Source organism: Molothrus aeneus, chromosome 2, assembly GCF_037042795.1.
Source record: "Molothrus aeneus isolate 106 chromosome 2, BPBGC_Maene_1.0, whole genome shotgun sequence".
Classification (NCBI taxonomy): domain Eukaryota; kingdom Metazoa; phylum Chordata; class Aves; order Passeriformes; family Icteridae; genus Molothrus; species Molothrus aeneus.
In genome coordinates this window covers 101,186,125-101,211,954 of record NC_089647.1, presented here as the reverse complement: position 1 = coordinate 101,211,954, position 25,830 = coordinate 101,186,125, and the positions used below count along the sequence as shown (strand labels likewise).

The following is a 25,830-nucleotide window of genomic DNA, read 5'->3' as shown; positions in this document are numbered from 1 at the left end:
AATAATGATGATAATCCTGTTCAGCCAAAGTTAAGTCTAAGAAAACTGTTTTGCAAACAATTTTCAGCACACTTGAATCTGTGGTAATCTTCTCTTCTTAGAACTGTATGAAAAATATACTTCATAATATGCAATTGGGAAGGAGTTCTCAGTGTTGCAAGGATTCTTTCTTGACTGAAAGATTAGGAGAGCTGTTTAATAAGGCAGCACACTTCTATGCCAAAAACTGAAAAAAAGAACAACCACCCTTTCAGAGACATAGGTATCTTGTTTCTGCTGCAGGAGTGTGTAATAGATCAAGGTATGAATAGGGTATTGGAGGAAGAACTGAGTGCATACACAAGCATGCACGAGCATGAGAACAAACTGCGCAGAGTTTCAAGAAAAAACACTGTTGATAATCAAGAATATTGTTCATGGGACGGTGCTTCAAAAGTAAAATTGAGTAAAACATTATGCCAAGGCCAGAAGGTTGCAGCACAGCTGATTCACAAGCAGACCATGCATTCCCCAACAGGAGGATGGCCACAAGGTTGCAGCTCATAATACATGAGCCCATCTTCTGTTAGCCCATCAAGGATTATGAACATAATTTCCAAAGACAAACTCCAAACAAGCAAAAGCAGAAAACAGACCCATGGAAGTTGAAGAAAGCAAGATTGAAGCTAAGGACTATCCTATAACAACAGACAACATCTAAACATTATATATATACAAAAGATGTAAGAACTTGTTTTTCATCACCACCCAGAGGAACTTCAGAGATAAAGTGGGGACATGAGAGCTCCTTACCCTTGTCCTCCATCCTGCATGCTAGAGATACTACCCAAATCAGACACCTCTCTCGAGCACACACACATCCCTTCATACTTCTAAGTGTGTGGGTAAAAGGGTACAAGTGAATGAAACCATGAAGAAATGGGCATCCATGAGTACAAGCATTTCACTTGAAGATCTGCAAACATTCCCTTTATGCAAGACTGACACTGAACTTCATTACACCGATCTTTGTACACCCAGTACTGTACAGAAATTAGTCTTGAGGAAGAAACAGAAGATGCCTTATCAAAGCTTTTAAGGGGCAAGCAACTATAAGTTGGAGAGCAATGCTAGTATCTGTTTCCAAAACAGAGTTACCTGTTCTGTTCAGAAATAAATCCTCACTTTTCTACACGTCTGAAAAAGTGAAAATAAAATTGCATAAAGTGTGTGATTTCTCATAATGAGCAAAGTAAAGCCATTATGTTCTATGGTGTTAGGGCTTAAAAGGGACTTGCATAAAGATTGATCTAATTTAGCAATTTAAACAAAAATGCATCAGGGATAGTAAAAATGCTAATAGTTTATAAATCCAGACAATGTTTTAGTTTTTATCTTAAATAAGAAAAGCATAAATAGATATACTTTAGAAAATGAAAAGCTAGCTTGCAATTGGACTATTCTTGAAAAAAAGCAAGCAGCAGACTCATTGAGCTTTATTGTCCAGGTGCAGGTGCAGCTACACACAGCAAAAAGAAGTATGTCTTTTGAAGAGTTTCAGAATTGCAATATGTGTATAAGGCATAGATCTCATAAAGAGTGACTCCAGTTCTCTGCACACATTTAACAACTGCTGTTGGTGCAAAAAAGAGCAGAAAGCAGTCTTAGCAAAAGTGGTCCCTCTTCAAGAGCTCAGCCTGCCTTCCCACTGTATCCAGAATTTCTTGATCACCACACTCTGATGTGAGGTTTGTCTAGTCCCTTACTTAGGCTTTTAGCTATGATCAAACCACACATTAAAAGTAAAATTATCAGATCCTCTGCACAAGAACTTACAAGTTTGTACAAATTTTAACAGCTGTAATGGTATAAAAGGAAACCACTTTTTCCCCATTTATTGTTATCCAGGCTTTGAATGAGAAGTAAATACCACTATACTTGAAAAGAAGTTTAAAAATCCAACCATTTTTATTCAAAAATAATAAAAAGTTTTTTTTTTATATATATATTTTAGGAGGGTATTCCATGAGTTAGGAATTACACAGAAGTGAGTAATCAAGGAAATATAAATTGCTTTAACCAGGACATTCAGAGAGACAACTTACTATTTAAAAACACACTGTAATCTTTACTGATTAAAAAAACACAGTGCCAAGAAGAGCCTACAGTTCTCAGAAAAAAAGGAGATTATAGGAAAGTTTTCTCTGTTATTGTGAATGTTTTACCTACAGTGTCAAAGCTAGTTTTTCAGGACTTCTGAGTTTTAGAAAAAAGGACTTTAAATTCACAAAAAAAAAAAGGAAAATAAGGTAATGTGAATGGCATATTCAAGACACCTTAGTGTATTTAAATTTTAGATCAACTTGGTTGATACAAATAATTTTGAAAGCCAGACAGATATCCAGACCCATTTTTACCAAGGTACATTTAATAATCTACATGAATGATCTTCTGAAACACTGAGTTATGCTCCTAGTGGCCTTTGTTTAAATACAGCGTGTCCAGAAATCAATTATTAACCTAGTGCTCTTAGAGCTGCTCATGTGTCTTAGAAAAGTTTAAAAACTCCACAAGAATCCCTCACAGGAAAACAATTAGCCTAAAATTTAGAAATACCATTTTGTTTGCATCAATTATGCTACACAGTAATTTGCAATTTGATGACAAGACCAGATTGTAATCCAATATTCAACCAAGTTCATACTACTACAGATGTAGTCCTATAATTAGCCATATGCTGTTCCCTCTCCCATATAATAATGGGCATTAACTATAAATTCCCTCGCTTGCACCGCTACTTTCCTAATGATCCAAAACCCTACATAAGGTCTCTAAAACTCATCTATTTAAATTTCTTCTGCTACTGCTTCTAAGAAATACTGTATTCGTGTTCCTAAACTTTAATTATCAGCATAAAATTTTCAACTTTTTGCAAGAAAAAAAATATTTGTATGGATAGCCTTGCTTTGGGTGCTCATCACATCCACACTTAAAAGCAAGTTTTCACTTACAAGGACCTTGAAATGAGATACAGCTCTACAAGCTGTTTGCAATTAAGAGCCATTAAGGGCAGCCACAGAACACACTGCTGCAGGTCTGAATATGATTCCTCTATTATTACAAGTGTAATGATATATAATCCCTTTGCAGATGGATTTTGCAGCAACTACTAGGGGGCTTGTTTATTGACTGGCAATCTTCCAAGCAAAGTTCTTACTTGTGGCATAAGCAGTAACCTTTCACTTAGCAACACCAGTAGCCACAGCAATAATTCATATAAATGATTATGTAAAATAGTATCAGAAATACATATAGTTTAAGAAACAAAGGAAGAAGGGCAAAATATGTCCGGTTTATCCAGAGCCCTTAGTGTGACCAACTGGAAGAAACTGTCTGATTAAAATACTGATCTGAGATAGTGTGACTGCAACAAATTGCTTGTCTTTGACTTAATTTAAATTGAAAACCATCAGTAATACATTTTATATATCCTTCCAAAGCAAGATGAATCACTCTTGTTATTTTTAACTCAGGCTTCTATGCTTCTTTCACCTACCTCCATTACTAAAGTACAAGGGTGATTCCCTGTTTCCCTCCCTTACCCTTGTTTTGAAGTTCTTCTGCAGCATCAGGTGTCTCTGCACCCCAGCTTTGTACTGCATGAAATGTTATAATGGACAAGCCAACCTAAGCCATCCTAATTTGTGGTACTGAGAGCAAACACCCTCACACTGTACTTTAAACTGAACACATCTGAAAAGAAAAAAAATTTTTAGTATCCCCTTCCATAGCAAATTAATTTCTCCCCTCTGAAAGCTCTGTCTCTTATCTTTGCCCTGCACTTTCCATTTCTAGATACTAGTCATGGGGAGCAAAGGAGGGATGGAATGAGAATTTATAGTACTGAATACCATCCAGGGTTCATAACATGACAAGCACAAAGGAGGAGGTAAGGGAATGGAGTATCCTACAAGGGAAATTTCAAACACCAGTCTGGATTGTCAGAAAAGACTGAAAGGGAAACAACACAGCACAACTGTAGACATCAAAGCAGCATCATTCCATTGATATGGCCACAAAGTGACTGATGTTATTAATAAAAAACATTAAATTTCACAAAATCATTGAATATCCTTAGCTAGAAATGACCTACAAGGATCCTGGAGTCCAACTCCTGGCCATGCACAGGACACCCCAGGAATCACACCATGTTCCTGAGAGTATTGTCCAAATACCTGTGGAACTCTGTCAGGTTTAATGCTGTGACCACCTCCCTGGGGAGCCTGTTCCAGCCTCTGGGTGAAGAACTTTTTTCTGATATCCAACCTAAACCTCCCTTACCATTCCCTCTGATAATTTAATGCACTTAAAAATGCATTCAGGCCCACTTTGTTGAACCCTGGCCAGGCCCTCTTAAAGAAATCATTGTATGTGACTGATAAAGATAGCAAGGGTTTATATACGATCAAATTAAATAAAACTCTGAAACAGAGCATATCTTAGCAACATATAGCAGAAGCAACAGACAGAAAACAATAAAATAAATGAAAAAATTATCTAGAACTATCTTACTTCATCCCCTCATCCTACATAGCCTTGCAAGTGTGAACCCAAATGCTTACTTCACTTAGTCCCAGGAATGAGACTTTGGGAAAATTAGCACAACACCAAAGATCTATTTTTGTTTTCAGTAGTGTGGATTAGTCATTTTAGAATCTCATAGTTTCCTCAAAATTAGTGCTTTAATGGTTTTTATTAAGAAATGTATTACGAAAAAACTCTTTAAAAATAATTGAAGAATGAGAGAGACTTGGGAATAAGATTTTAAGGAAAAGAAATAAAAGGCAGCACTATTGTGATAAAGAGAATGTTATAGCCCACCTTGGGAGTGAGAGGGGAGATTGAATTAGTAGTGGTCTGCTCAAGCTGTGGGAACTCAACAAGTTCAGTTTCTATGTTCCATTCTGCATAACTATCTGATCTTTGGAGCACTAACAGTACACACATGAATCTTCCACTTCCTTGAATGTAAATCAGCACTTTATTGACATCAATCATATTTAAAACCACACTGATACAATGCTATCTAATTGTCTGTTTCCCCCTGCCACAGGGGACTGAGAGGACTTTGGAAGAGGTTCAGGCAAAGACAAATGTCACAATGCATCAATGAAAAATGAAAGCTATATAAACTGCCAATAGCATATTCCCATCTTCCCTGCATAGGAAGCAGTTACAGATGTTCATTGTATGTCTCCTACATGTTTAGGAAGCAATAGCTGAAGTGAATCAGCACTAATCAAGCTTGCCTCTCACTGCTGCACTCAAGGAAATGCCATAGAAGTAGAGTTTAGAAGTCCACCAAAAAATACTCTATATCTAACATTTCACACCAGAATTCTGTAAGGAATTCAAAAGGTAACTCACTGTCACATAGTGGTGTTGAAGCAAGTGGTTATTAAAGAGTTACTATGACTCTCAGTACTATCACTTGCCCAAGAGCTCTGTTTTCCTTACATAATACTGAGGACAGATCTCAACTCTGACTACTGCAAACATTTACTACTGGCAACCTCTATTTATCCAGAAGGTCCAGAAAGTCTCATATTCATTGTATGTGTTTCACACAAGTTTTGGCTCAAAAAACCACCAGTGATATGATGTTTTAGCCCAAACATTAATGGAATAATCTTCCATAGGTAAGCTGCCATTACTGAAAGAAAACAGTATGCTGCACACAGATTTTACCCTGGCAACAATTAAAACCAAAAATCTTGCCACAAAGACAAACCAAATTTGATTAATTGAGAAAATTAGCATATTGCTTTTAATTACATACAAAAAAATAAGCATAAAACTTGAGGATGAGGGGAAAAACACAGGCAGCAATCTGGTCTCATTTTGAGAACTCAGATTTTTCATTTACTCATCATTTAATCTCTCAATCAACCAAACAGGAACTACTGTCAAATCAGTCACATCCAAAGTAAGATAAAAAAGAGCTGTACCCATTTCAGTACAAAAGATAAAAGATTATACCATAAAAGTTAAACTGCAATGACTGTATTCTTCAGTCCAAGTACTTGACTTAACACATGCTGGGGAGCTGAGGAACCTTGAGACCCAAATCTAAAGAAAGTACATGAAAAAATACAACACACTGAAAAAACCTACAACTTTGACAAACAAGTACACTTACCTTTTAACACTGAAGGGGAACTCAACAACATAAAAATGGTTAGCAGATTTGAAGTGTGAAGGTATTAATAACATCAGCAGACACAAGAGCTGGAAAAGGGATTCTAACATCCACCAGGAAAATTCAGAACTCTGCTTTTATGACAATATTAGACAAAACCCAAATGTTCTCATTTGCTCTATTAGAGCAGCATGACCAGATTACTCAGAAATTTTACGTACAGGCACCAGGAAAGACCAGGAGGAACTAGGAATCAGTGCACACTTCTAGAAACATGCATTATCTGAACTACCTGTCATCCTACATGATGGCACCACTCTTTAGGGGTACAGAAAATGTAGTGGAATAGCATTTGTGACCAGAGCTCTGCCACAACAGACACAGCCCATCTTCTATTAAATATCCTACAAAGGCAAGGATGTCCTTGCAGATGAGAAGGGGACTTGAATACATGTACATTTGCTTTCAAATAGCTAAGACAAAAGTCAAAAGTTCTTGCACAAGGGTTGGAAGACAGAACAACACAGGTTACATTAGGGGGAATACCTGCTTCAAAGCACCTTATGAAGAGAGCAAAATAGATAGAGCCTTTTTAAGGGAAGCCTTACAATAAGGTCCAGTTTTCACAGAGGACTTAGAGTATTCCAACATTTGCTGCTAGGGTAATACAGCATGATGGAGACAATCAGATTTTTGGAAAACAGAGAAGGCAATTGCTTGACACTGATCAATGAACCAACAGGAACATGAAGGCTGATGATAACCTCAGGGTTATCACACTGTGTGTGCACCCTGAACAAAGACCACTGTACAAGGAGGAATTAGTGGTGCACGTCAGAGCTCATCTGAGCTGGCCCAGGCTCAGCTGCCTGGACTGCAGGACAAACTCAGCCAGGTCACTGTACCAGAGGAGCCTGCAAGCAGCTCCCACCCACCATCTGAGCTACATACCCTGCGTGGCCTTGCCTTTATCCAGGGATGTAGCCAGAAGTTCTCCTGAGTACATCTTTCTGTTTGACAATAGAATTGCTCAGGAGTTTTCTTTTAAAAGAATTCTGCAATAGCTTGAATAATGAAAATAGTGAAGAAACTCTTCTTACAGACTGGTCTTCACAGAATGCTGCCCTCTGATCAGAGGCCATTTTGATGCTGCTCAACTGAAGATTCCCAGAATCTGAAGGGAGGTAAGATCACCTGTTCCATTTTTACTTTATTATAGTGAAGTTAATACTCACTGACACACTTTAAATTACAATTTACAGAGCCTGTGTTCCTTTCTTATGGGTATTACAGCAGACCAGCATCTCCACCAACGACAGTGGAATTTAAGATTCTGAAATAATTAAGAGAGAAGGACAATAGAAATACAGCCCTGGACTTTCAAATGACCAGATTTCACCTTGTTCTAGGATCTGCTTGGAGACAGCCCTGAAGAGCAAAGGAGCCTATGAGAGGTGGTTGTTCTACAAGAATTACCTCCTCTAAGCACAGTGATGGCCATGGGAAAATTTTCTCAAGTTGGCCAGCATTGGTGAAAGGGGAATTCTGACTCTGCTCAAACACAAACAAATAGTGTGAAGTGTGAAGAAGTGGATTACCTGTAGAAACATTAAAAAAAAATGTTTTCAAAGGGAAAACTAAGAAAACCATGACCCTGCTGGTCCATAGGGATTCTAGTAATAAAATACATGAAAGAGGCTGAGATACTCAAAAGAAATGTAATGATTCTGCTACATATGCATATTCACTTTATTTTCTAATGAGTAAAATGTACCTTTCTTCAAGGGATCAGCAAATATTTCTTTAATGTATTCTGAGGCAGACAAACAACTTACCAGAACACAATGCAAGAGTATTACAGAAGGCTCAAACAAGGCAAAATTAAATATTAGGCTAAGAAGACATTGTCTCAAAGTATTAAACCTATTCCAGAGGTTATTCTTCATTATTCTTCAATGCACTGAAGTGCCAAATAATTCTAACTAACATTTCTTTTTGTTTCTTTTTAATATGGGAACTGAGTGGTGTTTATCTCAAAGAAAAAGGTCTAAAAATGCCTCATGCTATTAAGAACCACCAAAACCAGACACATTCCTAAAATAAAAGACAAAAAACCCATCTCATTAGGCAGGAGATGTTGGACTTATAAGAACAACTGGCACCAAACTTCCAAATCATTAAACTGTATACCCTCAGGCTCCAGACCTTTGGTAACACACAGCACACTGCAAGAGAAGAAGAAGTCAAGGAGATTTCATCCATTTCAACTATGCTTTTAGAGAAACTGCATCACCACACACCTTCCTGCACACCTGGCTAACCTAAAAAACCACCATCAATTTATACATACAAATATATGTGTATAGGCATAGAATCATAGAATGTCCTGAGTTGGAAGGGACTCACAAGAATCACCAAAGTCCAGCTCCTGGCCTTGCACATGACACCCCAAGAATCAGAGCATTTGCCTGAGAGCCTTGTCCAAGTGCCTCTCATGGTCTGACTGCCTGCTTAGATGAACCTGCCTTCCTCTCCAGCCTGGCTTGTGGTGAGCTCTGCCTCATCCTGAGAAACAACCCCTGTTCCAGCATCATCATCATCTTCTCCACTTCCCTCAGGCATCTAAGGATTTACCTCATTTCTATAAACTCTACTTGCAGCTGCAATTGCCAGCGTTCCTCCTATAAACACAATTTATTATCTCACAGTGCAACATTTCCTTTTCACACTGGCTTTTGGCTTAATTTTTTCTCTAGGCTTCTTTCTCCATGTGCCCATCTTTGGAGACCTATGGCTGTACCACAGCACCTTCCTATCATATTACTGCCCAACAACTCTGCATGAAGCAGGAAGACCACTTGGTAAAGTAAAAGGGATATTAGTTTTATTTAAAGGGCAAGCATTTGACAAATCTCAAACATTAGCAAAGACTCTTTTCCTCAGCCATGATCTCTGACACTACTGAAGTATTCAAGTGGCTTCTCTTTCCAGAAAACAGCCAAATACAAACAAGCCAAGACAGCTTTTTAAAACAGTTTGTAACTATCAAATGTATTTCCAGTATTTTTAAACACAAGGCACTTCAGTGTATTTCCTCGGGAAACATCCACTGACTAAATGAAAAAAAATAGGAAAAAGCTTTTCAGAGCATCATCTCTGCTTTTTTTCAACATTACTTGCATTAGCTTAGCATCAGAAAAAACCCCTCAGATAAACAAGTAATCTTTATGCACAAACCACAATTAGCAATGAAGGATTTGGGATAAAAACAGTCTGTATAATAATGTAAATACAGTCATTCTAGAGGACCTAGTTTAGCTTTTCTGGTAATGTTCTTTTACCAAAGGAAAAACACATCTAATAATGACAAGGTATTTGTTCCTGATGCCATTCTCTCCTACTTAAATCTATATACATATGCCACTGAAATGCACTGAGGTAAAAAGCTATATATTTAGTGAAGCACTAGTGGATTATATGTTGGAAAATTGCTGCAATTAAGGGCTGGCTCCTCACTTCACAGAAAATTTATCCTCTCAACAATACACTGGAGATATAAAATAGCTGGGAATTTGATCCTGGCAAATTACCACTATTTATAAACATTACTATAAATACTTCTATATTCAAAAGTATGTCCACCAGCAGCCACACAGTAAAAAAATTTAAAAAAAAACCAAAAAGCAACAACAACAACAAAAAACAAACAAAGCAAAACAAACAAAAAACCCACCAAAAACAAACAAAACAAAACAAAACAAAACAAAACCCCAAAACACCAAAACCCCCAAAAACACAATAAAAACCCCCAAACCATACATCCTTGCATTTCCAGGTAAGTCTGTTAAGACTGTATGAAAGTGTATTTCACCTTTGTATTCCCATCCAAGTAGGAATGGCCAACATTTAACTTTTAGACAGTTACTCTTTTTTTGGTAAAACAGACAGCTTCTAAACTCATGTGCTCTCAGAAGCTCGGTGCAGCTCGTTTTAAGTGAGAATCATACATCAGTTAGATGAAAACAGCAACATGCCTCACCTTTTTCTTTAGGTCTCCAAAAACTGGAAACCCTAGGTCATAGTAAACCACCTGCTAGAAGCTTAAAGCAATACCACTTTGTTTTAAACGTTTAGCACAGCTGTTTCCATCAAGACAAAGCTGTAGAACAAAATGGTGTGACTACTAGAAAATTAGATGCTCACAAGGAAGGCAGCAGTCTTACACAGGCTGTTGGAACATTTCCCTGTGCTAAAGGAAAGACTTTCCTTTCTAGATATCTGGTGTGCTGTAAGGTATTCTCATAGGAACCTGGACAACAGCTTACCCTGCCAATACACCATACTTCTGGAGTACTGAACTCTTCTGCATGAGCGTGAATAGACATGCACAGCTTAAATTTCACTCAGCAATGCAGGAAATCTGAGAAACTTATTGAGTCTGGGTGAGGTTACTTTCCACAAAGAACAGAGATGCCTCGTAAAAACTCCATCATCACTACCCCGGTGTTCTCAAACTACTCACCCTGAATTTTCATACCATAAATATCTAAAAAGTTCCAACTTACCTAAGTCACTATTTTGACTGTTATACATCCCCAAGCCCAACAAAGCTTCAGCTGGAGAGTATCTTAAGTTCCATTTTTTTTTCCCATTTTTTAGTTAGTACAACAATGTAAGACACACCAGATAGAACCATACACTGTGTGCAAAAGCCCTTCTGTGTACACCCTAAAAGCCACCATAGGAACATAAACCCTCTGCACAGTCCGAACTTTTTCTGGAAAAAAGGTATGAACTACATAAAAAGACTTGTATATATTCCTGGATCACTATGATTCTGTGATTCTGAAATGTTTTGCTTCAGAGAAGTTATTTTGTTAAATGCAGCTTTAAACACTGCAGCTTCAAAGACAGCAAAGTAGTTTGTGTCAGCTCTGTGTTGATGAGCAGCAAGTTCAGATGCATCCAACTTACACACTAGTTAAAACAGTGTAGACAGGTTGCCAGACTTCATTTTTGTATCAAACAGTGGTTTTTCTTTCCTTCTTAACTTCTGCCTTTTCCAAATTAAAATCAACAACCAAAAAAGTCACTGCTTTTTCACTGCTATTTGATTATCCTACAGATGTCAAAATCAATCATGGAGTCCCCTTTGTCTCCCCTGCCCCTTCCAAGACAGCCAAGTGCTTCTACAGCAGTATCTGGCAAATAGTTTGGCATTCTAATTAAGACTGCTTGAGCATAAACTGTGCTCCAAAATATTTTGATATATTTTCTTTAAAACTCTCTAAGTTGAAATTAATTAAATATTAGTAATATTTCAGAGAAATATTAAACACAAAAAACTGAGATCTGGTACTAGATATAGCCATTTCCCCTGAAACTTGCAATTAATATTGCTTTAAGTAACTTTCTGCATGGGAAAGTCCACCCCAGATGCCATGTCTCATACATATTAACATGTTAGCTCTCATCAAAAGGCACTGCTTCACTCAAACACCAACATTTCCCTCTGACCTGAAAGTAATTCACTTACCTTGTGTCTGCATTTAAGTACAACGCCATAGGCTCCTGAAACAGAGAAGATGAGAGATAAGTCATCTCAAAGCAGAAAAAAATTTAAAGTGGCAAGATAAAACAGTGTTCAGCAACCCCCTAACTACAGAAGTAACATTGTTCCCAGTATTATTATTCAGAACTTACATACATAGGTACTAAATCTCTGTACACTGAAACAATTCCATAAAAATTGCTCAAAAGTAAATGGATTTTAAAACACTGAAATTATTTTTTAAAAAATATGCTTGTAGGTATGTTTGATAACTTGCATCTCTCTAGTACCACTAATGACAAATCAATACATTAAACTTTTAAAAGGAAAAAAAAAATAAAACCACAAAAAAACCCAAGCCCCCACAAAACTGTTCTGTTTCTCTTCCCTTTCTTTCAGCTTCCAAACTCCTTCATCCATCTGACAAGGAAATTAGTGGAAGCTATGTAATAAACCTAAATTAACACATACAAGAAAAATCTTGCAGTTGGTAACTTATTATCATCTAAGTCAAATCTACAAAATTCTAATTAACCTTCTATTAAGATACTACTTACCTTCACCTACAACCCCAAGGATCTCAAATTTATTCATCACATTACCAATGTTAGGAATCTTCATCAAGACAAATTCCTCTTACGGTGAGAGCCACAAAACATGGCACAAATGGGACCCTCTGAAGATTTTGCAAAAGGCAGTTGTGAAAAGGCTCTTGGGAAAAAAAACTTCCACCTTGATCAATCAGACTTCTCACACCCCCTTTTAATTTCTAGGCAATCAATAGCTTCCTGGGGAAAGAACAGAAAATAACATAATTAGTACATTGATTTATTTCAGTAAGAGAAAGCAATGGTACACAGACATTACACCAATATAGTCTAACAATTTTAACAGAGAATTAATTTACTTCTACATTTGATGATCAGGAGAGCTTAGCAGCAGCTATAATGGACAGAATCCATTGACACCATGCATCTGACACAGCAGCTGGCCTTGTAATCCCATACACAGGATGTCTATTACAATAATAACTAACTGGCATAAAGTAATTTTCTACAGAACCGAGGCAAACAAAAGTGTTGTCAGGAGCTACCTCAGTAAGCAAAAATAAGCTTGTAATTATTTATGGTCTGCTTGGTGTATGTTGATAGCTAGGTACAGAAACAAATTTTGTTTAGTTATTTTCTCATTTGTCCACTGTAATGATAAAAAGGAAATGGCAGAAAGAACACTCTACAGGAGAAAATAGCTTTCTACTACTATTTTCTGTGATTATTAAGAAAAAAATGAAAGTAAATTAATTTGCTAGACTGACTAGGAATGAGATTTTAAAATTATTTCCATTATCAGCTTATTTAAGGAATAATTCAGGAAAGATAATGTCTTCAAAGGGTTTTTTTCCATGTTTCCCAAACACTGAAGCAATTTTTCAAATTAAGCAACTATAGATAGGGTAAAGAACAAAGTTTTTTGGCTGTTTTCAGCTTACCACTTCTCTGCTATCCTATCAGAAGTTTGATTTTACTAATTCACACTGCATTTGCTCCCTTAATTTTAACGGTATATATCCAACATTCAAAAACGGGGAAAGAAAAACCCTCAATTGCTTTCACCACGAATTGGAAATATACCATCTTCACAATTCAGTGACTCAAGGACAGAACTACTCATGAAGAACAGGATGGAAGTGAATACATTTAATTAAGTTATGTGTAATGGCTGAGTGTGACCCAATAATTCTGGGTTCAGCTCACACAAATGGGATGTCACTGTAAGCCAGGGGGGCTGGCCAAAAGCCCAGTTTCGACATGGTCATACACAACAAAAGGACAGCCCAAGGGTGGAGAGGAATCACAATGACATTTGCTTCAGCAAGACACAGGCAGATCATGTGGGGAGGGGTTGTTAGTTTAGAAAGAACTCCAGAGTTGATCAACCACAGTGATTTGAAAATAAAGCAGTGAGTTCCAAATTAAAGGGATAGTTAGGGTTTTCTGGTTTGCTTTTGTTTTTTAGAAAAAGCTGTCCAGTCCTTTATTAATTAATTACTGGTTTAATTAATAATTTTTTTCTTCACTGGTGAATTGTACAAAATACTCCTTCCTTTCCCTTCCATATGTTCTCCTCCTATTTCATTTGGCATCTCCTCACAAAAGCCTTTTTGCTGTTTGTCCAGACTTTCTGGTTACACTAACGAACTTAAAAAAAATGAGGTCCTGGAAAAACAGGAGCATCTGCTCAGCTGTACCCATCAACAAGAGAACAGAGCCCACACTGAGCTGCTTCAGCTTTTTGCTGAGACAGGCTGGTGCCAGGCACAGGGTGCAGCTGGCTGTCCCCATGCTGCAGCTGAGTGACAGAAATACTGCCACGGACACCTTGAAACAACTATTGATGCCACTCTAACACAAGTGAGACACAACAAAACTGGTCAGCCAAACTCAGAACAGCAAAACTACTTGCCAGAGAGAAAGGAAAAGTCAGAAAATATATATTGTTTTCTATCAGCACTATTCAGTAACATCACCAAATCTTTTACCTCAGTTCCCAACATTATTCACTGACAAGTCCTACCAGAAATTAGTTTGTGATAAATTGATTACTTATCAGCTAATGTTATCACAGTACACTCTCATTCTGCCTAACAGTGTGCACAATACTTCTAGATATATGGTGAAACAGTAAAGAAACTTATGAGATAATGTACCAAAAGCTCAAGAAGAAATTAAGATGCAGTTTCCTTTGTCCCTCATTCATAATTTCTAAATTTCTCATAAACTATTTAAATCTATACAGGCCTGCAGCTTGTGAGCCACTATTTTTATTTTCAGTTCTGCACGTTTATTCAGTATGAATTCTAGTTTTTTATTGGGAACAAAGGTTAGACTTGCAAGCAGCTAATCTTCCTTTCTCAAATCCCCCAGCTAGGGAGGTCGTGGATCCCCAACCCCAGCAGTGTTAAAGGCCAGGCTGGGTGAGGCCTTGAGCATCCTGAATAGTGGGAGGTGTTCCTGCACATGGCAGGGTTGGGAGAAGATGATATTTAAGGTCCCTTCTAACTCTCCAAATTCTATGATTCTATGAAATTCAATGCTGTATATCTTCTCCCCACTGATCACATCTTCCCTTTTCACTGCATTAGAAGAGCCACAGAAAGCTGATCCCCTGCTACCCCTGAATTCATGGCACCTAGAGTAACATTTGCAACTCCTTAAAGTTAAGACCCTGCCAACCCACTTAGTGATCTTCACTCACCATTAGTGACACACTTCAGCTGGCCCAAAGAAACACACAAAGCAGCTCCCCTGATTCTCCCCAAAGTGCATCATGAGTGACTGACACCACAGGGAACACAGATGCACACAGGGGGGCTCCCAAAAGCAAACTGCACCCGAGTGAGTCCCTCTTTTACACTGGCTCCAGGCAGCTTTGTGCCCAATTCTGCTGAGGACACTATATGAGAACTTAATTTTGAAATTAAAAGGAAAGCTAGTGTAAGATGGCTAGTGGCACACAGCAGTAGTATGGATTCATACCCAAACACTTTTTGCCCCAACTCTTTTGCCTCAAACTGGGCTATAATTCAAACATTAGTGAAGTCAGACTAGTTAGACCCATTTAATCTCTAGACAAAATTTATATGCTTATTTGAGATCTTTGTCTTCAAAAGCTGCTGAAAGATTAAAATCAAGCTGCTAAAATATTTTTTCAGTGGCAGTACCCACTATTTAGGATTCTTTTGTTTTTCAAAAGGCACTGGCCTTGTTAAGATTGTTTTGAGAATCACTGATTCTTGCAGGGAATCTGGTAACATGAACTCAAAACTCCATGAATGACACAGAGTCTTAACGAATGTCAGAGTCAGTAACTGTAGTAACAAAAACAAGGAAAAACACCTAAAAGTGTGTAACTTAAGCTTTAAACAAAAGCTTAAGCAAAAGAGAAACTTAAACAAAAAAGTAATTTCAAGAAAGTTTTCCATAGCAAGAACTACTTTATTCTGTAACGTAGTGAGGACAGGCCGGATTCTTTCAACTTGAACACTGGAAATAGCAAGGAAAACCTAATAGGGGCCACAATTTCATTCTTTGCACTGAGTGCCACTGGTCTGTTTTCCTAAGTTGCTTGCTGTCTAGAGTAACTGCTGCAGAAGTGGAAATAAGGCCCTCATTTACCTCTCAAAGTCTCTCAGTAGAGAGTCATTCTCCTAATATCCCTTTCTAAGGCAGCCAGATTCACAGCACATCAACAATTTATTAATTAAACCAACAGATCTGAGATGCTCTCAACATTGCCATCATATTCTACAAAAAACAGAGTAACTCAGCAAAATGAAACATCATGAGATGAACATCAAAAAATTAGTTTTATTTAATCCAGAAGTGTAATAGTGTGAGACTTTAATACAAAAGTAGCTGTTCTGCAATAGCATGTAAGGCTTATACATAAATCACAGAAAACATACAAACATTTTCAAAATGAGCATATAGAATACCTCAGCATTATGGTACCTGAACATTTGAATTGAAATTAAAGCAGTGGGGAAAACCCCTGCTTTTTCATAACTCCTTTTCCCTTCAGGACCATTAAGAATTCTAATGCATCACCCAAAAGCATCAGACTTAACCACTCAACCCAAAGCCTCAATGGTTAGAAATGCTATTCTTTATTTCATAATCATCAGTATCTGTGTGAAGAGAGAAGCACTTTTTACACAGTTAGATTTTAGTAGATACACTTAGTGAGAATAATGAAACATGTGAGGTAGATGTTTGGCTTCACAAAATGTAGAGAAATAAAACTGTTCTAGAAATACAGGTTAATTTATATATCTAGATCTTGAAAATCACGTATGAATTCCATTTATCATGACAGAAAGAATGCAATCTGCATCTGGCTGAACTTAGTTACAAACTTCTAACTGACTTCCAAGTCATCCATGAGCTTTTAAACAAGCTTCTTGCCAGCAGATAATACACCCCTCTTGCTCTTCTAAAACAAGAAGTAAACTTCATCTGTTTTATTTATTATGTTTACCCACCACGAGGCCACAACTAGGAATTTCTAGAGGCTGATTTACATTTTCCTCTGTGCATTAACAAAACAGCAGGTCCCTACACAAATGTAAAGAACTTATACCATACCATCTTTGATGGTTATGCATTAATCCACACCCTGGCATGTCTTCTGTCAAACAAGGTAGGTGGATGAAAGAAGCATTAACCACTTCTGTCAGCAATGATGCATCATTCAGCACCTTTACTCTTCCTCCCCAATATACATGTAGCTCTATTCATTGAGGTTTTCCAGGAAAACCCCAGTTAGATTTACAGGGACCCAACTCATTGTTATAGCAGTAAATACAAGTGACAGGGTAAAGAAAATAGGTGTGGTTTTGTTTTTTTTTTTTCTGGATTTACTGATCCAGAGGAATGTGTCACGTTTATTATAAGGAATTACTGATCAGGAAGAAAAAAATCAGTGTATGAAAAGCTGCAAGGAGGAAGCCAGCAGTAACATTCTGACTTAAGGAATGCAGGGAAAAATAATCCAATCATACTCCTAGTGACATTGTACCAATCTCACTCCATAATTTGGAAAAACAGGTACCACTTTATTTTTCCATTTTATGGAGGGACAGTAGACCTTCTAAATGAGATAAGATTCTGGAGAAAGAGCCATCAAGATTTCACAATATGAAGAAATCCACAACAAGGAAGGTGAAAAAAAGATAAAGCTGAAGAGATAAAAATCAACAAGAACTTAATTATAGCAAGCCATTTTTCATACTCAAAACTTTAATCTATCCTCCTCTGCTCATAAGAAAAAATTAGGAATGAAAAGAACAGCTGGTGAAAATAAATACAAAGTTTAGAAAGCTGTCAAAGTTGAACAAATTATGTAAAAGCAAAACACCAAGGTTCCTTGCACAGGCTCACAGATTTTTAAAATTCAGTTCCAGAAAGCTTTTCTTGACATTGCTAATATCAGCATTGGACCCTGACTTCACCATTGCTGGTTTTTGGAGAATTTGCTTGGGGTTTTTTGGTTTTGGGTTTTTTAATAGCTGTTGATACAACAAAACCTGCAAATGCATCTGAATGATTATACATCAATGGAAGGCATCATCATTTGAATGGCCTAAAGGCAACAGATCTCCATGGCCACAGGGCCAGGAGTGCATGGGGGAAGAACCTGAATAAAGTTCCCATCCTGCAGCAAGCAAACAACTAGAAAATGGGTGAAACAGTTCCCAACTATTCAAGACACCTGTTTGGTTAAATTCCTAATGGAAACCTGAGCTTGAAGGGCAGGGAAGAAATAATGATTTGGTTTGCTTTGTCTTGTTCTATGAGTGCTCTTTTTTTGTATCCAAGTACAGATTCAAAAATAAATTCAGCTCATCCTGGATACATGAACTAAATTCACTTCTCCGAGTTAAAACACAGGATTCACGATCTTCCCTAACAGCTGTGGCCAACTCAAAAAGAGTGGGTGCTGAGCAGGATGCTTCTAAGACCATACTGACAAATAAGCAGACTGATTATGAAAGCACTGAGCACAAAAGCAGCTCCCATGAGTCATAACAGGAGGACAGGAAAGACAATTTTGCTTCCATTTTAGTCTTGCTCTCCAGCAAGAACCTTAACAAGAAAGTCTATTGTGGGTGTGACAGCTTCTTACGCACTTGATGCCGGTCTTGGCGTATGCTGGGTGGGCCTCACTGTACCTGTGGCAGCTCTGAAGGAAAATCATCAGTGTGCAGAGGATAAAACTCCCAACAGCAACCTGTGAAACCCAAAGCCTTTGCAGCTTCTTCTGGCTTAAGGTGCCTGACCCTTTACACTTTCATTTCTATCCAAAACAGGTGCCCAACACATTTGTAGTTGAAGTAAAAGCACACTTTGGCTTAGTGATATATTCTTAGGCAAAGAGAAGGAATTATTTTATTTCTTTTACATAATAGAAGGTTTTATTTTATAACAGAATAGCTTGCTGTGGGAAGAAGCTAATATTTTTTTATCTGACACAATATTTGTAGTGGTCTCCTTGGAAGTTAGTTCTTGATTTTAATATTTCCTTCTTTCTTTTCAGAACAACAGTCTCCAATAATATATCCTATATTAATTTGTCACGTTGCCTATGATTTAGTCCCATATTATTTTTGACAATCTGCCATGGACTTTAAATCCTCAATATACTATTACAAAATAATATTACAGACTTTTTCATCTTTAGAAGCACCAAAAAAAAGCTGCTATTACACATCAGGACTCACTTTGCAGCTAATTCCAACGTTTAAAGATACATTCTTAGGAATAAGAAGGAAAAAAAAAGGCACGAGGGCAGAGGGTGTTCCTGTCCAAGAGAAGTACAATATATTCTCTTGAAGGGGACGTGTTAGAAGCAGCCAGCCAGCTGGAGGTCTGCTCTAAAGTCTGAGCTCAGCAGGGCAGCTGTGGAAGAATGGAGCTGCCAAGTGTGCCCATCACGCTCCGGGTCCCTGGCATCCTCTGGCACTGCCAGCTTCCTCTGCACAAGGGCAGCAGCCCCGACCAGCCCTGCACTGCTGCACTGCCAGGCTGGCTGCAGACAAAACAACACATGCACAAGTGCTGGCCACTTCAGGAAAAGTCCTCTGATGAATTCTTCACTGGATCAGCCACTGAATCTTTCATACGTGCACACACAAAGCATGCTGGTGATTTTGTGAGACTGAAATTCTGCTAATCTGACAAAGTTTTCCCCCTCCTTCCAACCCAGTTTTGTCTTCATTGTTCTAAAAATAACTCCCATTCACATTCTAAAAGTCAGATGTTCCTCTCTGCACTGTATTTGGCTGAGATGGATCTTTCTCATAAGAGTACAGAAAAGTAAAGGTGAATAAAAAGTATTTATAAATAGCAAACAAATGCCAGAACTAAATTCTGTGGGCATTCTAATGCAGATCAGAACAACTGCAATGACTACTCTTCTTGTAATCTTCAAGCATATAATTAAATACAGATGACTGCTTCACTATCAAATAGAAAAAAGAAAACAACCCAAGAAACCCCTTTTTCTTTGAAAAGGGCATGCCAAATACATAGAACAAACAAAAGTATGAGGTGGGAGCCCCCCAAAACCTAGTACTAAATTACTAATAAAATACAATACATACAAATGAACAGCACTACATTCTACACTAAAAAATTATTTATCATTGCTTCTTCACGCATTTTCCAAGCAAATAATTAGAACATTTTATTTAAATAATAATGATCCACCTTATACAATGCTAACCCTGAAAAGAATGCCATTAAAAGTTTTAAAAACAGACAAAAAGAAGCCACTCAACAATTAATGGTCCTAAGACAGGTCATTTCAAGAATAAATTCATATTAGTATGCAGGCATATGTGCAGGAGCACATTGAAAGAAACAACTGAAAGATTTATCATAGGGTCGTCTGTCACTAAAGTCATTACAAGTGATTAAAATATGTGGTGGATAAATGGTGTACATTGGGGTTTTGTGGGGGAGTGCTGGAGGATTTTGTAATAATTTTGTTCAGGTTTGACTTACTTTTTAATTCCATCAATTCTTCTCTAATTCCATCAATCTCAAAGCAGATTGGTTAAAAAAAAACCCAAAGAAATTAAAACCTATAGAAACATCTCTCCGTATTAATTTTCATCTGAATTTGAAGATATTGCTACTATTTCACTGTATGAAACTCTATTACAAGCTATTTGCTCCAGTTTTACCAGCCAGGAATTGAACAGAGTATGATTAGTACTAAAAGTGCAAAAGTGTACTAAATGTGTTTATTTTACACTTCATAGCTGGGGCTTTTTTAAGATGTCTATTATCAGAGTAACTGAACACTAACCATGTTTAAATTCAAGGTGAGTTTTGCTACGCTTTCTAGTTGGAAAAAAAAAAACATTAAACTTACACAGGTGAATAAATCAATTAACTAAAACCCAAGTCAAGAAGACTAATCTCCAAAGTGTCTCAGACTGCATTAAGAGCTTATGACCATCACAATAAGATGAAGTTCAATAAAAAAGAATCACATTCCAAATAAAGAAGAAAAAAAACTCAACAACTGACATTTCTCCTAAATTAACATTATTTGTCAATTGTTAACTGTTATTAATATCACAACCTAGTAACATAGGCTTCCTTGAAGCAGAGGATAAAAGCTTAGTGTTCTGGAATGTCTCACTACAGAAACAGCAGCAGCAATGTATCATGGACCAAAGGCAATTTGAGGGAGGACTCTGAACATTAAACTGAAAACTCTGAAATAAAGTTTGTGTTCAATGCAAATCCACTGCAGAGAAAGTGCAGCAACAGCAACAGAGCGTTGACTTGTGCTGTCAGGACAGATGTCCTCATGCTGAGCCACCTACAACACCTTCAGGTAGGGGAACTTCAGTTTGCTAAATTACTGCAAACATTTTTGGAAGATGCATTTTTGGAATTTGCAGTATGTGCAAGCAATTTTCCAGTAGAGGGAAAAAAAAAGCAAGAAACAAAAGCACAAATTTAATGTGCTGATCTCATCCAAAGGCAGTAGAAAAATAAATATTAATTATACTATCTCTCCCCTGTCCAGCCAAGAATACGAGTAGGGAATTGGCTGGCGGGAGGCAGCCAGAGAGTTGTGGTCAATGGCTCCATGTTCCAGTTGGAAGTTGGGGATGAGTGGTGTTCCTCAGGGCTCTGTGCTGAGTCCAGTGCACTTTAGTGCCTTTATTACTGACATGGACAGTGAGATTGAGTGCACCTCAGCAAGCTTACAGATTACAGAAGCTGAGTGGTACAGCTGACACAACAGAAGGACAAGATGACATCCAGAGGGACCTGGAAAAACTTGAGGAGTGGGCCCATGAGAAGCTCATGAAGTTCTACAAGTCCAAGGACAAGGTGCGGCAAAGGGTCAGGGCTGTGAGAAGAAGCCATTGAGAGCAGCCCTGCAGAGAAGGACATGGGAGTTCCTCGGATGGATGAAGAGCTACATATGAGCCAACAAGTGTGCACTCAGGCACACTGGGCTGCAGCAAAAGCAGCCCAGCCAGCAGGTCAAGGAGGGGACTCTGCCCTCGTGAGACCCCAGCTGTGCAGCTGTGTCCAGCTGTGGGGTCCTCAGCACAAGAGAAACGTGAACATACCAGAGCAGGTACAGAGGAGACCACACACAAAGATGGTCAGAGAGCTGGAGGATGTTTCCTACAGACAAGCTGAGAGAGCTGGGGCTGTTCAGCATGGAAAAGACCCTGGGGAGAGGGGGTTGGAACAAGATGGGCACTGAGGTCCCTTCCAACCCAAGCCCTTCGTGATGCTCTGAGGAGCTGAGCAGACAGAGCGACTTTGGTGACAGTGGATGGCCAAGGTCAACCCCCCACAGATTCCTAGTTGTAAAGACATACTCATGATGATGTCTTTTCCTCTCCTCTTTATTTCAACTGTTAGCTGCATTCTTAGGTGTTGTCTTTAATTACATGTTAAGCTCCTTGATGAGGAAACTTTTTGTGATGTTGAAGGCCTCTGGTGGTGTTATAAAATAACTAAGATATTGTTTGAAACCATGCTATGGTAACAGCTCTTTGCATGAACAGCATGCTGTGGTAAAATATAAGTCTTAAGGTAAGTCTTACCAGAAAACTCAGGAAAAAACTTCAAAAAAACTAGGAGAAAATTTGATTCATTTCTGGAAACAGGATGTGGTAATATTTTAATTTTTTAAATAATAAGCAATATCTTTTCAATGCCAGCTTCTATTATCACTTCAAAAGAGGAGCTATTACTTCACTTATTTTTTTAATTTCAGCCTAGTGGTTTCCACTTTGTAGTTAAAAGAAAGAAAAGGGAAATATTCTAAAGCCCACATAACACAAAAACTATCCTCATAATTAAAAGTACAAACATTCAGACTAACTTTCTTAATACAAATGAAGTCTGTACTTGCTCTATACCTTCATCAACCACCATTAATACACTGGTAAAACATTCATATCCAATGAATTTTGCTTAACTAGTACTTTTGTCCACACTATTAATCTGACAAAAATGTCTCTAAAGTAAATCAAGGAGTTTACTACTGAAGGCATGAACTAACCCCCCAGAAAATAAATAAAAGGTAAAAGGATATTATTTGCACCTTAATCTAAAGAGAAGAATCATCCAGATTAGAAGCTTAGGTATCACTGGAAAAATACTGAAACATAAATAGGAAATGGCAGATCCATGGCCTTTCTCCCACAGAGAAAGGCAAGGCAAGCAGAGTGTCTCCTGCTATGCTGACAGCTTCTTGCTTGAGAGATTCCCATGACAGCAAAAGCATGTCTGGATATGCAAGTGACCCAAAAGAGGACCTGAAAAACAGGTCCTGAGAAAAAGGACATACATCTAAACAGTAAATAATGCTGGCAGACCTACCAGAAGAAAGGTAATAAAAAAACCTCATAATCCTAATTTTCATCCTTCATTTGTTTTCTATCCTTTGAGTCTTCCAAGTTTAATTATGGAGTGTGGAAGGTGGGAGGAGGAGAAGGGAAAAAAGAGGGAAGGCAGTGCTCCTGGCAAAGGACAAGAAGGGTGGGTGAGGGAGGAAGAGAAGGGAAACTACTGCAGGGAGTCACAAGAGAAGACAGTAAAAGACTGGCATATGGAGAAGTGTTGAAATGAAAGAAGAAAACAAAATACTAAGGACAAGATGCTTCAGGCGTGAGCAATGAGTTCATCATGATATTTGAGATTTATATTAGTTTATAAAAAATACAGACTTGCAGCATCCAAAAGTCAATATTTGCATAACTGACTTTCTTGTTTCTTATATATCTAGTTACTTCTTGAACAAACAGGCTTCTAATATTCAGGGAAATAAAAGTAACTTGGGAGATATGAATGCAGAAAAATACACCCAGAAAAATACTGTCATTTATTTCCTGTAAAGGAAAAGCAAAAACTACTAAGAAAATAAGGACTGGCAACAATATAGGGCATACCATGTCTCAGAGGGTTAACTAGAACTTCCCAATATCCAGTTATACCTACTGACAAAGGCTGCTAGGGAGATGCTGAGGTGAAAGACTCCAAACCAAAGAGGAAACAGCTGTCTTTTGCTTGCAAGTAAGCTCTACAGAACCATACACATTGACAGGCCTGAATATTGGTCATCAAGGAACTAGATGGATATCAGGACATTTCCTCAGCCACCATGGGCAGCAACCACAGAGCAGCAGCACAGGGAGCCCAGGCCTAACCCAGCACATCCAAGCCCAGCAGCCACTGCTCAGCAGGCAGGGAGGCAAGGCAGAGATTACAGTTTTAACCACACCACATCGCTCCTTTCCACTAATGTTCTCTTTGTGCCTTTCTAACATTAGAAGAATCATCTCCACCTTCCTTTGGAATCCAGATAGAATGGGTGATATGCTATTTGCTCAGACAAAAAGTCAGAAATAATGTTGTAATCTCCTTTGGATTAGACCACTTTTTTCGTTGCTGAGGTTACATATGAAACCACTTCAAATGCATGTTTAACATTTAGGACTTTTTGTGGTGCTAGATATGTATTTTATGTTCCCCTCCATTAAGATGTCAAAAAGCCCAACCAAATACAACCCACCAAAACAGCAGTTTACAGAGTTGAACACCTACTGCTGGAGGGAGATTTTTTCTAATATATAGGAGTCATCCCCCCACAGCTGCAATGAAGAGAGCTAAAAGACAATCAAGTAATGTAAAGAGTCTCCCTCCCGAGCAGAAATTTCAAATATAGATGTTAAATGAATTTCACAGTCTATTTGCATCCATTTTTGAACTGATAAAATACTTTATAGCTTAGAATAACTCTATTTCTCTGCTTATATGGTCAGATATTTTTAAAAAACAAAATACTTTCAAAATAATTTGCACAACATTTTGCAACAAGATGCAGCTCAAGTACTTTTTCCCACTGCAAGGTATTTACTAGACTGCAGTAATTCTCTTAACACTTTTAAAGCTTGAAACACACCTTCGCTGAATGCTATGAGTCAGTTTTAATGACAGTGTTATGTTCTATTGCTCTGTAGCTTATGCAAGAGAATGAATTTGCATTAAGTACCCAACTTTAGAAGCCACCTTCTCTTCTTTGTTAATACTGAATAAAGGTAAAAAAAGGGCTATATTCTCTGCCTGCTTCTTATTGTTTTAAAAGAATAAATCTAGTTAGCTGCCTGTAATGTAAAATGGACATAAAATTTGTTTTTTGAATTGTCACTGTATGAATATGGGGGAGGGGAAAGGATTTTCAAGAAAGCCAGAATACAGGAAAAAAAAAAGAATGAAAATTTTCTAATTTAGTAGTATTTCAGAAGTTTAAACTACTTTTTCTGCATGGAAACTAACAGTTAACTTCAGAAGAAGGAAAATAAAACAGTCTAAAATGCTAATTCAAGGGAGGGGGAAAAAAAGAGGGAGCAAAAAGACTATCATTAGGGTGGGGGTGTGCAATACCTTTGTCTTCTTCAAGAAATTCAACAAGAAAAAGTTATAGCACATCTCTTTCCACTATGGGTCTTTTAGACCAGACAATGCTCCAGGTTTATTATGCTTTTCTTTCATTTGCTTTGTCCTCACATTTAAAGTTAGCCAACTCCCCCCCTTCCCCAGCACAAAACCTCAGACTTATGTTGGGGTATTTTGGGGAAGCTTTTGTTCTTTTGGGTTTTTCAAACACGATTACACTTCACTCAGCTCAACAAAATGAGGGTTTGGCCAATTTTGCCAGAGCTAAGACTGGCAAATTTTGAACTGGTTCTCACGCAAACTGATGCCCAAAATTCCTCACAAATACCCTTGTTGTACAGACATACAAGGTCAAATATTTTTTCCTTATCTCTGCAGATTATATACATATATACACACACAGAGAAATGTACATATGTGTGGACCTACTTCTAACAGGGGACAAAGTCCACCTTCCAGAAAATGTAACTTCTTAGAAGTTCAACTAAATGACCACCTTTCTTGTCTTTATTCAAACTAATTGGGAATTAAATGGATTACCTTTTCTACTCTTTCTACTTTCTAGAAATGAATCATACTTAAGCCAAAAGCTTCACTGA

The 25,830-nt window shown here is 37.8% G+C and overlaps 1 protein-coding gene across 2 annotated transcripts in view; it reads right to left on the bottom strand.

The window, feature by feature from the left end:
- CDKL5 (cyclin dependent kinase like 5) overlaps nt 1–25,830 on the bottom strand; it is a 127,484-nt gene that overhangs the window by 66,436 nt on the left and 35,218 nt on the right. For both annotated transcript variants that reach the window (XM_066545402.1, XM_066545403.1), the window contains exons 2-3: nt 12,287–12,517; nt 11,715–11,749 (exon numbers count right to left, since the gene is read on the bottom strand). In XM_066545402.1, coding sequence (XP_066401499.1) covers nt 11,715–11,749; nt 12,287–12,350 — 99 coding nt within the window. In that variant the 5' untranslated portion in view covers nt 12,351–12,517. The remainder of the gene's footprint in view (nt 1–11,714; nt 11,750–12,286; nt 12,518–25,830) is intronic.